The sequence below is a fragment of the Cherax quadricarinatus genome, chromosome 5 (genome assembly GCF_038502225.1).
Source record: "Cherax quadricarinatus isolate ZL_2023a chromosome 5, ASM3850222v1, whole genome shotgun sequence".
In the NCBI taxonomy this organism is placed as follows: Eukaryota; Metazoa; Arthropoda; class Malacostraca; order Decapoda; family Parastacidae; genus Cherax; species Cherax quadricarinatus.
In genome coordinates, this window is record NC_091296.1 from 3977825 (window position 1) to 3995833 (window position 18009).

The 18009-nt window shown below is 41.2% G+C and overlaps 2 protein-coding genes across 4 annotated transcripts in view; one reads left to right on the forward strand and one right to left on the reverse strand.

The window, feature by feature from the left end:
• Window positions 1-10717, forward strand: part of LOC128684909 (protein Skeletor, isoforms B/C) — a 39888-nt gene extending 29171 nt beyond the window's left edge. Inside the window, exons 2-6 of the mRNA XM_053771256.2 lie at window positions 5979-6140; window positions 6375-6450; window positions 7428-7548; window positions 9467-9632; window positions 10307-10717. Coding sequence (XP_053627231.1) covers window positions 5979-6140; window positions 6375-6450; window positions 7428-7548; window positions 9467-9632; window positions 10307-10554 — 773 coding nt within the window. The 3' untranslated portion in view covers window positions 10555-10717. The remainder of the gene's footprint in view (window positions 1-5978; window positions 6141-6374; window positions 6451-7427; window positions 7549-9466; window positions 9633-10306) is intronic.
• A 2505-nt stretch (window positions 10718-13222) lies between these two features.
• LOC128684910 (uncharacterized) overlaps window positions 13223-18009 on the reverse strand; it is a 110460-nt gene continuing 105673 nt past the window's right edge. For all 3 annotated transcript variants that reach the window (XM_053771259.2, XM_053771257.2, XM_053771258.2), the window contains exon 7: window positions 13223-17162. In XM_053771259.2, coding sequence (XP_053627234.1) covers window positions 17118-17162 — 45 coding nt within the window. In that variant the 3' untranslated portion in view covers window positions 13223-17117. The remainder of the gene's footprint in view (window positions 17163-18009) is intronic.

Below are 18009 nucleotides of genomic sequence, written 5' to 3' on the forward strand. Positions count from 1 at the left end.
AGTGGTGCCGGTGGTGTTAGGTGGTGGTGCTGGTGTCAGGCGTAACAAATAGTGTCATATTTGCTAGATGAACAAGGAAAACACGTGTATGGGAATATACCCAGTGTTTCCATCCGTGCCGGGGATCGAACCATGGACACTGTGTGAAGCGAGAGTGTTGCCTGTTTTTGCTACTTTTGTTGCTGTTGCTACTTCTGGTGTTGCTGTTGCTACTTCTGGTGTTGCTATTGCTACTTCTGGTGTTGCTGTTGCTACTTCTGGTGTTGCTGTTGCTACATCTGGTGTTGCTGTTGCTACTTCTGGTGTTGCTGTTGCTACTTCTGGTGTTGCTGTTGCTACTTCTGGTGTTGCTGTTGCTACTTCTGGTGTTGCTGCTGCTACTTCTGGTGTTGCTGTTGCTACTTCTGGTGTTGCTGTTGCTACTTCTGGTGTTGCTGTTGCTACTTCTGGTGTTGCTGTTGCTACTTCTGGTGTTGCTGTTGCTACTTCTGGTGTTGCTGCTGCTACTTCTGGTGTTGCTGTTGCTACTTCTGGTGTTGCTGTTGCTACTTCTGGTGTTGCTGTTGCTACTTCTGGTGTTGCTGTTGCTACTTCTGGTGTTGCTGCTGCTACTTCTGGTGTTGCTGTTGCTACTTCTGGTGTTGCTGTTGCTACTTCTGGTGTTGCTGTTGCTACTTCTGGTGTTGCTGTTGCTACTTCTGGTGTTGCTGTTGCTACTTCTGGTGTTGCTGTTTCTACTTCTGGTGTTGCTGTTGCTACTTCTGGTGTTGCTGTTGCTACTTCTGGTGTTGCTGTTGCTACTTCTGGTGTTGCTGTTGCTACTTCTGGTGTTGCTGTTGCTACTTCTGGTGTTGCTGTTGCTACTTCTGGTGTTGCTGCTGCTACTTCTGGTGTTGCTGCTGCTACTTCTGGTGTTGCTGTTGCTACTTCTGGTGTTGCTGTTGCTACTTCTGGTGTTGCTGCTGCTACTTCTGGTGTTGCTGCTGCTAATTCTGGTGTTGCTGCTGCTACTTCTGGTGTTGCTGCTGCTACTTCTGGTGTTGCTGCTGCTACTTCTGGTGTTGCTGTTGCTACTTCTGGTGTTGCTGTTGCTATTCTGGTGTTGCTGCTGCTACTTCTGGTGTTGCCATAATTATCGTGCCTCGCTTTTGTAGTTAAATCTCCAGATGCCATAAAGTGTCATACCTTCCTGTTATTTTATGTATTTTACATCATCGTTACAGGTGATTCCCGATGTTTGAGCATGTGGCAATATTTATAATGATTATGCCTAATAGCTTTATAGTTTAATTAATACAGCTTGTAAGCTAAAAATGATGTCTAGCATTATAACCTTCGTCAGAATCATCGTACCTCTGCAACATTCTACGAAAGTGTAAACAAGAGCCAGGAGCATCGTACCTTGAGCACACAGTTATCGTACCCTCAAAAAAAAAATATTTGTATGTCCCTGTGAATATTCCTGTGTATATACACAGAAGACTCACTTTACTCCCTATTTTAGATATTAAAGTATTCTTGACTGGTGTTATACATATTATATGAAGTCTTTATGACCTTCGCTGACTCGATAGGCTTGAAACCTAGTTAATCTACCGTTCAGACACGTGTAAGTTATGTTTCTCATTTTATATTAAGAATTGTCAGGAAGTGGACCAATATGAAGTGATGTAGTGAAGGCAGGTACCATACATGGCTTAAAGATGAGGTATGATAAAGCTCATGGAGCAGGTGGACTTACTAACAATCAGTGAAGAGGCGGAGCCAGGAGCTATGACTCGACCCCTGCAACCACAATAATAATAATAATAATAATAATAATAATAATAATAATAATAATAATAATAATAACACTAACTCCCTACTTCAGCGTTGTTGTTTCAACCATCAGGATGTCTTCCCTGATGTACCAGAGCTACTCAGATGCACCACACATCATTAGTGTTAACTTCTGGTCTGGGTACTGTTGACGAGGAGGGATGGAGAGAGGGAGGGGGAGAGGAGGAGGGAGAAGGGAGGGGTACAAGGACAAGATGGACCTGAAATTCAACTTTTTTGAGTAAGATTTTTTTTCCGGGTCCTTAATATATCGCCGAGCTGTCTTTATGAATGCAAAACTGTGTGTGTGTGTGTACTCACATATTTGTGGTTGCAGGGGTCGATTCACAGCTCCTGACCTCTTGGCTGGTCGCTACTAGGTCCACTCTCTCTCCCTGCTCCATGAGGTTTATCATACCTCTTCTTAAAGTTATGTATGGATCCTGCCTCCACTACATCACTCTCCAGACATTCTGTCCCTGTCCACCTTGTCAATTCCTCTCAGTATTTTATATGTCGTTATCATGTTCCCCTTATCCCTTCTGTCCTCCAGTGTCGTCACCTCTATTTCCCTTAACCTCTCTTCGTACGACATATCCCATAGTTCTGGGATTAGTCTTGTTGTAAACCTTTGCACTTTCTCCAATTTCTTGACGTGTTTGACCAAATGTGGGTTCCATACTGGTGCTGCAAATTCCAATATGGGCCTGACGTTCATGGTGTACAGTCTTGTATGATTCCTCACTCAGATGTCGAAATGTTATTCTTAGGTTTGCCAGGCGCCCATATGCTGCAGCAGTTATCTGGTTGATGTGCACCTCAGGAGATGTGCTCGGTATTATACTCACCCCAAGATCCTTTTCCTTGAGTGAGCTTTGCAGTCTTTTGCCCCCTAGACTATATTCTGTCTGCAGTCTTCTTTGTCCTTCCCCAATTTTCGTGACTTTGCACTTGGTGGGGTTAAACTTTAGGAGCCAGTTATTGGACCAGGTTTGCAGCCTATATAGATCTCTTTGTAGTTCTACATGATCCTCATTCACTTGAACTCTCCGGATTACCTTCACATCGTCTGAAAAAAAAAAAAAAAAAAAAAAAAAGAGGACACCTCGGAATCTATATCTTCCGTCACGTCATTCACATAAACCAGAAACAGCACCGGCCCTAGAAGTGATCCCTGTGGAACCCCGGTCGTCACATGCGCCTACTCTGACACCTCGTCAGGTACCATGACTCGTTGTTGTCTTTATGTCAGGTATTCTCTGATCCACTGTAGTGCCTTTCTTGTTATACCTGCCTGGTCCTCCAGCTTTTGTGTGTATGTGTACCTCTCAGTACATATACACTGAAAGTATGGCACTATATGACCCACACAGGTTTGCCGCCTTTTTGTGAACAATAATAATAATAATAATAATAATAATAATAATAATAATAATTCAGAGATATGAAGTGGAGCCTTAATGACCCAAGTGCAGTAGACAGGTTTCAAACCTAATTAACTGTACTAATATGCTTAATTATACACTCGTATAATTCCATATAATTATAGCCGTGATAAAGAATGGTACAAGATATAACTTCCATAATTCCACCATGAAGGAAAAAATATGTATGGAGAGGCGAATAGTTGTTTTAATATATATATTTTATAAGTTTTTGTGCGAATTAGGAAGAGAAGTGGGTTGTTGTGGTGGGTTCAGAGGTCATTGTGACCTGGGGTCACAGGTGATGGTGTTCAGGGCCGGATAACTGGTACACTAGCAGGAGCAGGAAGACAAGTAAACAAATGGTAGTAGTGATAATAGTTGATGGCTGGAATACAAATTATCAGTGCCACATGAAGAATTTATCCAACACCTCCAATGCTAGCGCACTCATCTCACACACTGAGATCCGGGGGTCGATCCCCAGTACGGCTGGAAACATTAGGACGTGTTTCCTTAAGACACCTGCTGTCCATGTTCACCTAGAAGTAAAATAGGTACCTGGGTGTTAGTGGACTGGTGTTTACCTGGAGAGTTCCGGGGGTCAACGCGTTGACCCCCGGATCAGGGCCTGATCAACCAGGCTGTTACTGCTGGCCACACGCAATCCAACGTACGAACCACAGTCCGGCTGGTCAGATACCGACTTAGGTGCTTGTCCAGTGCCAGCTTGAAGACTGCCAGTGGTCTATCGGTAATCCCCCTTATGTATGCTGGGAGGCAGTTGAACAGTCTCGGGCCCCTGACATTTATTGTATTGTCTCTTAACGTGCTAGTGACACCCCTGCTTTTCATTGGGGGGATGTTGCATCGTCTGCCGAGTCTTTTGCTTTCGTTGTGAGTGATTTTCGTGTGCAAGTTCGGTACTAGTCCCTCTAGGATTTTCCTGGTGTATATAATCATGTATCTCTCCCGCCTGCGTTCCAGGGAATACAGGTTCAAGAACTTCAAGCGCTCCCAGTAATTGAGGTGTTTTATCTTCGTTATGCGCGCCGTGAAGGTTCTCTACATTTTCTAGGTCAGCAATTTCACCTGCCTTGAAAGGTGCTGTTAGTGTGCAGCAATATTCCAGCCTAAATAGAACAAGTGACCTGAAGAGTGTCATCATGGGCTTGGCATCCCTAGTTTTGAAGGTTCTCGTTATCCATCCTGTGATTTTTCTAGCAGATGCGATTGATACTATATTATGGTCCTTGACGGTGAGATCCTCTGACATTATCACTCCCAGGTCTCTGACGTTAGTTTTTCGCTCTAATGTGTGGTTGGAATTTGTTTTATACTCCGATGAAATTTTAATTTCCTCACGTTTACCATATCGGAGTAATGGAAATTTCTCATCGTTGAACTTCATATTGTTTTCTGCAGCCCATTGAAAAATTTGGTTAATGTCCGCCTGGAGCCTTGCAGTGTCTTCAGTGGAAGACACTGTCATGCAGATTCGGGTGTCATCTGCAAAGGAAGACACGACACCGTGGCTTATATCCCTGTCTATATCTGATATGAGGATGAGGAACAAGATGGGAGCGAGTACTGTGCCTTGTGGAACAGAGTTTTTCACCGTAGCCGCCTCGGACTTTACTCTGTCGACTACTATTCTTTGTGTTCTATTTGTCAGGAAATTATAGATCCATCTACTAGCTTTTCCTGTTATTATTTGTGCGCTATTACGCCATGGTCACATTTGTCGAAGGCTTTTGCAAAGTCTGTATATATTACATCTGCATTCTGTTTGTCTTCTAGTGCATCTAAGGCCTTGTCGTAGTGATCCAGTAGTTGGCACAGACAGGAGCAACCTGTTCTAAACCCATGTTGCCCTGGGTTGTGTAATTGATGGGTATCTAGATGGGTGGTGATCTTGCTTCTTAGGACCCGTTGAAAAATTATTGTGATATGGGATGTTAGCGCTATCGGTCTGTAGTTCTTTGCTATTGCTTTACTGCCCCCTTTGTGGAGTGGGGCTATGTCTGTTGTTTTTAGTAACTGTGGGACGACCCCCGTGTCCATGCTCCCTCTCCATAGGGTGGTAAAAGCACGTGATAGGGGCTTCTTGCAGTTCTTGATGAACACGGAGTTCCATGAGTCTGGGTCTGAGTCACATCCTGGGACAAAATTGACCTAATTTGCGGGAAATGCTCAGCATAACAAGTGACTTTCTATATAGTAGTATGTCATTGATGTCAGCTATGGTCTGTATACCTTGTACATGTACTTGTAGAAATAAAGATTATTATTATTATTATTATTACTACTGCATTATTTAATAACCTTTCCAAACTAGGCTGTATTGTTCCGTAGAGTTAGGTTAACAAAACCAAACAGATACACAACCCACACATAAGAGAGGAGCTGACGACGACGTTTCGGTCAGACTTGGACTATTTACAAAGTCACACAATACCAGTCACGGTATTGTGCCCGTTTGTTCTTTAATAATCTGATAACTTTTCTATTTTATTAATGTATTGACGTGATTCTAAGACCACCAGTACTTTGACTCTGTGTCTGAAGTGTTATTAAGAGTACTAGACTCTTTAACTGCTGTGTCTGACTTTTATGTAGGGGTTATCCTTGGAAATGTACTTATGTGTACCTGTGGCTAAATAACCTTACTTACCCTTACCTCTGATGGTGTTATAACACTGTTATCATGTCATTACAAGTGACTACCACCCACAGGTGTGAGTGTGGCAGCTGCAGCAGCACTGCCTAGTAACCAGTACAAGGGAGTGTACATAGGCAAGTTGTCGACCTTGGAACACGGGGTGACAGGAGACGTCTACGCTGTCGACAACACCACTGTATTCATCGAGGGATTCTCCTACGACGGAGAGGGTCCTGGTAGGTAGAGTCTAAAATTCTATACGAATATTGCAATTTTGACCTGTTAAAGCCGGCACCTTCAATGCTCACGTCTATATATCAATAAAACTAACAGTTAAAACCACAATTCTTTGCACATGAAAATGATTTACCAACAATGAATCCTTTATACTTGTAAATAAATTAGCAAACAAAAGAAAATGAAGATGTAAATCTGTAAACCTGTCCAGTAATAAATTTATTTATTTGTAGACGCTTTCTTCTTCGCGGGCAACAAGTCCCCCAAACCCAGCTCCCGAGGCTTTATAATTCCTGATGAACATAACAGGTGAGCCACACAGGATCTCTTCTACTGTAGGATGAGTGTTCTTCGTCATCAGGTGTGTGTGTGAGAATAAGACACATGTGCAACAGTTGGGTATATTTAGTGTTGAGATGTTTCTTCTATACAGTTGGTTTTCAAATGCAGAGGCAGGAAGTGTAGTGGTTACAGTATGATATAATCAGTCCATCAACCTTGTAGAAATAGTGTTGGAGGTGGTCAGTCCCTCAGTCTGAAGAAAAGTTCAGCTATATAGGTATTAGTTCATGATCTGGAACAATATGAAACATGAGAAAGGAGTGTTAAATGTTCCACTTCAAGATCTTCCACTTCGCCTTCGACAGTACTGAAGACTCCTGTCTCATGCTTCACCTTCATACTGTTCCAGAACAACTCTGTAAGCCACCATGTTTATTTACATTTGGTTCTCACGTGACTTATTATTAGTTACGATGTGAAATAACTTCCCTCCCTCCCCTTGTAGTTGTCACTGCAGTCACCAGTGTAAAGATCAGTCTACAACAGCAGGTAGTTCCGTTTATCAGTGGTTTTATTATAAAACCTTGGGGACCCCCCCCCCTACCATGATACCACAACATTTCCCGAGGAACAAAAGTGTGCCAAAGATCAGTTTACCTTAGAACAAAAGTTTCCTGAAGATTAAAAATTTCCCGAAAAACAAAACGAACAATGGAGCTTTAAGTCAAAAGTTGCTTTTCCACAGCCCCGCCATAGAGGCAATGGCACCATTGCTTCTAACACCATAATCCACCAGACACTCCATATCTTCCTTTCTTTTCAAGTTCATCTTTCCTTCCTTTTCCATCACTCCTACAATGGAAATAAATCTTACTTTTCTGGGGTTATCGTGGGTAATTTACACATGTCAATATGTACTATGTACTTAGGTGCAACTGTACCTAAATTTGTACCTAAATAACTCTCACTTTATTTTCCCCTGACTGCCCATCTTCCCTCCCCAGAAATGAGGTGTTGGGACCTTACCGCAACAAGAACATCATACTAAGATTTCCCGTTACGAAGAAAGGTCAGAGGTCGCTCGACAATATCAAGTGGATGTCCGTCTGGTGCAGGAGGTTTGGTGTGAGTCTTCTTGTATTCTCGCAATATCGAGGATTATCCAGTTATCGCGAACATGTAATGCAAGATGCAAAACAACCACTGGGGGGGGGAGTTGCATGATAGATCTAGGCCTTTGCTGGCGCGGCGTTGCCTGTTGAAGGTATATGCTTGGATCTCCTTTTTTTCTGCAGTATTGCAAGCTCCTGATGACATGTTGATTGCAACACGAAAGGCCTAGAGCCATCATTTAACTCTCCCCGTGGCTGTTTTGCATAAAGGAATATGTTAGCAATAAGTAGTGGAAAAGGGTACAAAATGAAAACGTTTTGATCCTGGAACCTTGGTTACTACTTTTCGTCCCCTCAGGGGAGGTTCCTTGACGCTGGTGAGGGGCTCTTGATCTAGGGAATTGGATCTGTACTCCAGTTCCCTGAATTAAGCCTAAATACCTTCCATTCCCCCCCTCCCCAGGCGCTATATAATCCTCCGGGTTTAGCGCTGCTACTATAAACCGGTCTGATAGCACCATAATACAGAAGTGTATTAGAATTAATATCTGAGTTTCCACGTAACAAACTGAGCTGTTGTCACACTTGTTATTCTCAAACTCCTGGAAACTACGACCACACACTAAATTGTGACTCTCCTCATTACTTGCTCTAAATGGCCTGAGACCTGAATGTACAGTGCCCGTCACGGCATTATGCCGGGTGAGCGCCCCCGGCATAATGCCATGACGAGGACTATATGAAGCTAGGCACAAATGTACACACATTATTAAGAAAGGGATCGATCACAGTTAAGTTTTTGTGGATTTTCTCTCACATAGGACTCCAGGAGCATGACAGAGTTGACGAATTACCTGAACAAGCCTGAAGAAAGTAGAACTGTACAGATAGGGGCTAGCAGATCTATTATCTACCATAATGAAATTTGTGAAGTTAAACATATCTATGGAGAAAGTAACAAAATCTGTAGATTGCAAACTGTGTTACTGTTGGACTAAGGCTAGGATAGCTGTGTTACTGTTGGACTAAGGCTACGATAGCTGTGTTACTGTTGGACTAAGGCTAGAATAGCTGTGTTACTGTTGTACTAAGGCTAGGATAGCTATATTACTGTTGGACTAAGGCTAGGATAGCTGTGTTACTGTTGGACTAAGGCTAGGATAGCTGTGTTACTGTTGAACTAAGGCTAGGATAGCTGTGTTACTGTTGGACTAAGGCTAGGATAGCTGTGTTACTGTTGGACTAAGGCTAGGATAGCTGTATTACTGTTGGACTAAGGCTAGGATAGCTGTATTACTGTTGGACTAAGGCTAGGATAGCTGTATTACTGTTGGACTAAGGCTAGGATAGCTGTGTTACTGTTGGACTAAGGCTAGGATAGCTGTGTTACTGTTGGACTAAGGCTAGGATAGCTGTGTTACTGTTGGACTAAGGCTAGGATAGCTGTGTTACTGTTGGACTAAGGCTAGGATAGCTGTGTTACTGTTGGACTAAGGCTAGGATAGCTGTGTTACTGTTGGACTAAGGCTAGGATAGCTGTGTTACTGTTGGACTAAGGCTAGGCTAGTAGTATCTCTGGCAGTACGGTTTGTATGACCAATGCTTTTTTTAGTAATAAGAATTTTTTTGAGTATTGCTTACTGTGCTGTGTGCAGCAACAATATGAAGTGACTAAAATACAAAGTAACTAACATTCCTTCCTAGTAATTTAACAATGCTCAGTGAGGTCTGACAAAGATCCATTGTGACCTGTGTAATCTCTCGCATTCCACCTATACTCTGGCTTAAGAATCTTGACATTATAATATCTCAGTGAACCGCATATCACGAGACATTGAACCAAAATAACTTACCAGTGAAGACAACACACTGGTTCCATTCCAACATCAGCATGCTTTTTTTTTTTTTAGCCTGTCTTCCCGATTTTCTAGGTAAATTTTGGGGACGTGGCGATACCAGAGGGCCTGGTGGAGCCATCTCCACAGGTGGCAGTGGGTCTGCAGAGTGACAAGCCAGCTATGAGTGCCACCAGTGTCACTCTCCTAGACACTGAGACCATCGAAATCAAAGATTTTAGCTTCGACTCCACTGTTCAGGGTGAGTGGGTCGTTGGTTCGACCTTCCAGACGTTGTTCTCAAGATAGAAAGTCAACCCTTGCAGTCAGGTTTCAGCTCCCCCCCTACCTACCTGGCACATATAGGTGCATGGAGCGCTAAACCCGCGTGGGCCATTCAGGATGTGATGGAGGCTCGTACCTCTGTCGACATGTTTTCTGGGTCCACGACCTTCCCATACACGGATTCACATCTGTAGGATATAACCCACGCAAGATATACAGTACTGTAGTATACAACGGGCACAATATACAGTACTGTAGGATGCAACTCGCACATCGTGTTGTAGAATACAACTCACACAAGATATACAGTAAGGTAGAATACAACTCCCAGATACAGCATCAAGGGGTCATCTTTCCCCTGGTAAGTTTTTGTTCGTCAGATAACAGACACAATCATCATTTACTTGTACACACACAGTTTTTGTTAACTTCCACTGACCAACCCTCAAGAGTGAGGAGCTCTTGATCTAGGGAACTGGATCTGTGCTCCAGTTCCCTGAATTGACCCTGAATACCTTCCATCCGCCCCCCACACATTCGCTGTATAATCCCTGCGGGTTTAACGCTCCCCCATCATTATAATAATGATAATAATCCACAGACACCACTTGGTTTTACCTTCTCAGAGGCCATCATTATATACTCCTGCAGATGCAATCTTCGTGGTGGGAAGTGGAGACGCACAGTCCAGCGGGTCTCAGGTCTTGGACGAGAGAGGGTCACGGGAGCCCCTCAAGGAGTACACACACAGGACTATGGTGTTGTCAGTACCCAAGGAAGTGCAGGGAAAACCCATTCAGTACGTGGGAGTGTGGTCTCCTACCGTGGGAATGATCTCATCTGTAACCTTTGATCCAAATGCTCTGCTACCTCCCTCCATCGATTCCCTCATCAAATAATCACTCTTGACCTTCTGTCCACCTGCACTAGACTAGTGCCACCTGTACTAGACTAGTGCCACCTGTACTAGACTAGTGCCACCTGTACTAAACTAGTGCCACCTCCTGTACTAAACTAATGCCACCTGTACTAAACTAGTGCCACCTCCTGTACTAAAGTAGTGCCAACACCTGTACTAAACTAATGCCACCACCTGTGCTAAACTAGTACTACCTGTACTAAACTAGTGACACCTGTACTAAACTAGTGCCATCTGTACTAAACTAGGGCCACCACCTGTACTAAACTAGTGCCACCACTTGTACTAAACTAGTACCACTTGTATTAAACTAGTACTACCTGTACTAAGCTAATGCTACCACTTGCACTAAGCTAATGCTACCACCTGTACTAAGCTAGTGCTACCACCTGTACTAAACTAGTACCACCTATACTAAATGTGTCACCTGTACTAAACTAGAACCACCTCCTGTACTAAACTAGTGCCACCACCTGTACTAAACTAATACTAAGTATACTAAACTAGTACCACCTGTACTAAACTAGTACCACCTATACTAAATGTGTCACCTGTACTAAACTAGAACCACCTCCTGTACTAAACTAGTGCCACCACCTGTACTAAACTAATACTAAGTATACTGAACTAGAACCACCTGTACTAAACTAGTACCACCTGTACTAAACTAGTAAGAGATAAGAGAGATAAGTACCACCTGTACTAAACTAGTACCACCTGTACTAAACTAGTACCACCTGCGACAGTGATATGCTTCGAAGTACTACCTGTCACCGTCTTTATTATTACCTGTTGCTCTTCTAACACCCATATATAGACTTCTAAATTTCTCCTGCCTAGATCTGTCTTCCTGAGTTCCTCATTTCATACCATGATGATATGTTATTTAAATTTTATCAGCAAATTTTTCAGTATTTCGTGTTATGTTTCTCATTACGAATTCATTAATACTTGAAAAAAAAAAAAAACGTGGAGAAAGCATGAGTTGCCATCTAGTGGTCCTGGAGAAAGCATGAGTTGCCATCTAGTGGTCCTGGAGAAAGCATGAGTTGCCATCTAGTGGTCCTGGAGAAAGAATGAGTTGCCATCTAGTGGTCCTGGAGAAAGAATGAGTTGCCATCTAGTGGTCCTGGAGAAAGAATGAGTTGCCATCTAGTGGTCCTGGAGGAAGTATGAGTTGCCATCTAGTGGTCCTGGAGAAAGAATGAGTTGCCATCTAGTGGTCCTGGAGAAAGAATGAGTTGCCATCTAGTGGTCCTGGAGGAAGAATGTGTTGCCATCTAGTGGTCCTGCAGAAAGTATTTGTTGCCATCTAGGGGGCCTGGAGAAAGCATGAATGTTGCCATCTAGTGGTCCTGGAAAAAGCATGAGTGTTGCCATCTAGTGGTCCTGGAGAAAGAATGAGTTGCCATCTAGTGGTCCTGGAGAAAGCATGAGTTGCCATTTAGTGGCCCTGGAGAAAGCATGAGTGTTGCCAACTAAGGATCTTCAAAAGGTTCAAGTGTTGCCACCTGTCTGACTTAGAAAGGATAGATCAAAGTGGTGGTTTAGCAGTAGAGTTGTAGACGAGTGTGGAATACTCTGCCAAGTACAGTCACTCAAGCTGACACCTGCAGTAACTTTAAAGATAGATCAGAGAAATATGTGAGCGAGAAGAGTTGATTTTGAGAACCTGTCTAGCATGGGCCAGGAGGCCTAGCATGGGTCAACAGACCTAGCACACTGCTCTTCTATTTTTGTGCTATTATATTCTTATTACAATTGTTATTTTTTACTAAATAAAATATTATTTTCTTTATTTTAGTGTATTATTTTTTATGATTTATATTATATAATTAGTGATTGCATTAGTTTTAAGACATTTTGTGAAAAGGTCAAGTTTACACTGATATACTCATCATTTATGATTATCAATATAACCCTCACCTCATTTATTGCTTTTTGACAAATCAAGAAATGGCATATGAAACATAGTATGACTGTAGAGCAATATAAGATTGTAATATTTCCGATTTAAAATACATAGCAATGTTTCTCTGACAACATAAAGGTGCCTTGTATTTTTGATGTCATTATTAGTGCCTTAGTGAGGACCTCAGCAGTAGTGCTGTGTATGACAATGACCACCCATGGAGCAGGCTTCATTTGTGTGTTTGTTGACAAATAAACTCATTGAAAACTGCACTTGCAGTTTCATTGCACTATTCTTACCTGACAGGAAATTCTGCCCATGCTTCAAGACCAGATAATCTTTGAGGTGGCTTCAGGCAGACAACCAGAGCCTTCACTTGTTGACCAAAACTTGTATCTGGAGATTTTTTTTGTATTTCTAATGTACGAAATGCCACCATTGGTTATACTAGGCACTGTGCCTAGAGTCTGAGAATTTGGAGGCCTACAAAGTATATACTGAAATGATTTCATGCTTATGTATCTTCTTGTAAGACAAGTATCATGGTTCTACCACATCTGCTTCTAATATGGTACCAGTACCTAATGTTATTGCATATACATACTTCCCTTGTGACCTGGAGTGTTTACAAGCCAAAGGTAAGTAGCCAGACCTCTTATAATCATAACCAAAATCCAAAATTTTTAAAGGGGTGGAGGGGTAAGCCAGTGGAAGGCCTTGGTCAGATAAAACACAGTTCATATCTACATATAATTTATTTATTAAATGGCAACATATATATCACTCTTAATGGCTCACTCTGTGACCAGTCTCTTACACTCACGTGTCACCAGTCTGCCAACCCACCTCTTCTCTTACACTCTCACAAGAAATATTTAACATTCCCTTGATCAGTAATATCACAATGTTTTAGTAAAAAGAAAATATCTAGTTTTTTTTAAATATTAACAGTACTGTATACAATTATTTTTAAGGCCACTCCTAAATGGCCAGTGTCGCCTAAGGCTGCTCCTGATTAGCTAATGAATCCTAAGGCCCCTAGTGATTGGCCAGTATCTCCTAAGGCCCCTTTTGACTGGCTAATCAACCTGAGCTTACTCCTGATTGGCCACTATTGATTAAGCTTAAAACTGATTGGCAACATCTCATAAATCAGCAACTGCAAGACGACATCCTTCCTATTACTAACCAGTACCTCCAGACGCCTGTATTTAGCCATTATTTCTACCAAGAGACCTCATGATTTGCTAATATCTTGAGTATACTTCTTATTGACTATTATCTCTCTGAAGGCTTCTCGTAACTGGCCAACATGTTTTGATCTTAATCCTAATTGGTTAGCATTTCTGAGGCCCCTTTGGAATTGGCTAATACCCCATTATGGCCCCTGGTGATTAGGTAGTATTTGACCAGTGTCCCTTAGTTCTTTCTGTATGGTAAATACATAAACCTCTATACATGCCTTAACATTCCAATTATATACACCTTCACTATTTATATACTTATATACACAACCTTACGTATAGTGATTATACAGTGTGAGCTTCAGTCTATGTGTGTGAGTTATGTATGTATGTATGTAAATATGTACGTATGTATATGTGTATAGGGGGTACATAAGGAAAAGGATGTAAATTAATTTTTTCTGGGGGGGGGGGGGAGAGGAAATTTATGCACATGTGATTATTTTATTTACTATAATATGTATATAACATACATTATACATTTGTAGAAATATAGAAGCGTGTGGAGTGAGCATAATTCTTCTTCTCAACTATCACAACCCTTTATACAATGTTAGTTCAGTTACCCTTCAACAAGGTCACGACGGATGAGCAAAGAGGTCACATGAAGGAATCCACCTGCAACATATAACTAGGATCTGAACTTTGACCTTGGGTCACTAGAGCACCTGCAGCTTCTCCCGAATTGGTCACTGTATCACTTTAAGCTTTCCTTATTTGCCACTGCATAGTCTGTCCCTTTATTTGGCAACAGGATTATCATGATCTGCAGCTAGTGACAGCTTCTCTCACCAGAGGGTCATTGCAACCTCTGGTCACACGCTGAACCACAGACAGTACCTTTATTTTTTGTCACTGCTGGTCACAGATGAGACCACAGAGTTGATGAATAAGACACATGCAACACCTGGATATCTTTATTCTGAAGACATTTCTCCAATCAGTGACTTTATTAATTCAATACAGAGGTTATATGAGGATGCAAATGGAGACATTAGGAAACTCTGAACTGAACTGATAAAGCCACTGGTTGATGAATCATCATCAAAATAATGATACTTAGGCATTACACATAATATTCACCACCTTGTCAGTATTATATATCATTACTGCTATGACACCACAGACAGTGTCTCCTATAGTAATTTAAGGCCCCATGTACATCACTAACTCAGAAGAGCTATGTCACAAAGGGACTGGATAAGTTCAAAGACTGGCTGATATCACACAAACTAATATTAATACATGATAGTTAATCCCATCTAGTCTCACCTTAGTTTTTAATGCCATATAACACACTACCAATCAGAACAAGGTGATAAGCAACCAATCAACCAGTGCTATCTGAAGCTATGACATCTCTTGTTATAAAATCAACCCAACAAAATCAGACTATCAAACATTGTATGAAAAATGTTTTCAAATACATTGTATATTGCATCTGGTATATTAAACTGTAAATAACATCATTTAGATCATGTTAGTTAAATATACTAAATACTTTAATAGTGAGTACCCAGCATAAGAAAAATACAATAATTACAACTTATTGCCTCAGATCTGTTTATGTGAAGGAGTTTTCTGTAAATGTGACAACTCATGTTCAGATCTGCTGCTGATCTGTCCTCTAGTCTTCTCATTGAGTCAGGACTGCACCAGGGTAAAAGGTATTAAAATCCATATGTATGACATTAACAATGAGCAGCAGATTCCACCCCTTCCCATGGCATTGAAAATAAATGGCTTTGACACTCAACAATCTAAACTACAATGGCTGACACCCTGCACTAGGAGCATAGAAGGAACTGTAGTGTGGTGGCACTGTGGTGCACCGCTCTTCTTGGCACTCCCACGATAACTCATACTGTCACATGGGCTGAAGTAACAAAACACTGACAATTGATGATAATAATTTACAGATAATGTTGATATTGACACAAATAACTGCCGTTATGGTCGCTACCTGCATCAACGAATCAATGAGTGTGCTTAACTGCAGTGCACTGTATTTATACTACATGTATTTTCAAGTAATTTTGCATCCTTGTCTATTAGACAAGTTCTAATTTTATTTTGCAGAAGAAAAATAATGCAACACTCTGATTCAACATCTTGTGAGCAAGCAATTATAAGGCGGCCAGCGTGCCCATGCAGTATATATACATACAGTATATATTTATATATATATATATATATATATATATATATATATATATATATATATATATATATATATATATATATATATATCTAAATGTGCTGATGAAAGACGTGTAGCTACATTATACTTACACTGAATGACTCACACGGGTTTACCATTCTTTGATTAATAATAAAACTGTGTGGCAGACACATGCCTTGTTTTCCTCTTTACAAAAGATGAGTGAAGTGTGTCCTTGTGTCCTTGCCACCACAAGTTGAGCTTGTCAGGTGCTGCACAAAACTGGTATTTTAATATTGTTGGTACAAGACCTAACTTTTGGTTGCCCAAAATGCTATGTATAACTATGGGCTCTTCTTTGTAAGAAATATACACTGTTAACCTACTGCTGTAACTCTAATGTATCTTGTGAAATAAAGTTATTATCATCTTTTTCATTAATGTGAGCAGGAGTCTCTATGGCATCTCACAGAGATCACTTTAAAAAGTTTCTTTGGTCTGGATATTCAATGCTTTTGGATTCTAAAAACAACTGTCACTTAACCTCAGACTTTAGGACTTTTAGAGCCTCGAGTCGGGGACTTGTGACTCCTTGAGTCAGGTGCTTGTGAGTTCCGTAAGTATTGGCTTATGGGTCCTCGAATAGGGGACTCCTGAGTCCTGGAGCTAGGTATCTCTCTGCCATGAAGTGGTGACTTTGGAAGCTTGGAACTAGTGATGTCTGGATTCTTGAGTTTGTAACCAGGGGATCCTGGAGTGGTGACTTCTTTGCCTGGAACTGGTGACCGATGGATCTTGGAAATGACGTCAGGACCATGGAACTGAAGACCACTGGCACCTGGAGTAGTGGCCTCTTTGTCAGGAATTGGTGATCTATGATGTTTGGAAATGACAACATCTGGACTTTGAAAATGGTGTCCAGAGGATCCTGGAGTGGTAACCTTTTCAGCCTGGAACTGCCGACCACTGGCTTCTGGACTTGGTGACCAATGGACTCTGGGATGTTTACCTCTGAACCCGGGAGCAGTTACATCTGGAAGGTCAGCTTGTTGGCTGGTAGATCCTGGAATTAGAGACCCCTGGAGTCTGGAGCTTGTGATTGGTGGGAGCTGGAGGTTGTGCCTTTGAGAGTGTCCTGGATGGTCTCTGGGGAGTGGTGTGGACAACTGCTGGGGATGGTGCGGCCGCCGCGTGGCCGGACGCATCTTCCAGCAGTGTTTACAATGCTAGTCATAATACTTGCCCTTTTGCGAAAGCCAGATGTGGCGGTGCTGTCAGGAAATAAAGAATAAATAAGAATCTCTGTGAATAAAGTAAATATACAGGATTATCTGACATCCTAGCAAAACTAATATGCAATACTTACTTGCAATTAACAATTAAGGATTAAATGCTATTTGGGAAATACTATATATATATGTATATATATATATATATATATGTATATATATATACATATATATATATATATATATATATATATATATATATATATATATATATATATATATATATATATATATATATATATATATATATATATATATATATATATATATATATATATATTTATTTATTTATTTATTTTAACACATTGGCCATTTCCTACCAAAGCAGGGTGGCTCAAAAAAGAAGAAGAAACACTTTCATCATCATTTACTCCATCACTGTCTTGCCAGAGGCATGCCTACACTACACTACAGAATGCAGGTACTTTCCATTCCCAGTTTGTGGCTTAGTGGTGAAGGGGGTTAGCAGCTACACTAATGTGACTTTTATTCCTTCTTATACATTGAATAACAGCTATAAAAAGATAATGAGTTTTTTAAATAATAAATACATACACAGTAAAGAAAGATACTAATACAAATATCAAGAATTTTTTCTTTGTCAAATCTGTCTATATAAGAAAAACGTGTTTCCGTAAGTCACCTGCTGTCCCTGTTTACCCATCAGTAAAATAGGTATCTGGGTATTAGCTGATTAGTGTGGGTAGCATTGTGAGGGAAAAGTTCAATAGATAGGAGTAGCAATATAGTAACAATAGTTTCATTACTGGCTACTAGTTAAGGTAGGGTAAGTCACGCTCCCGCCTTTCTTCCCCCTCCCCGAAATTGC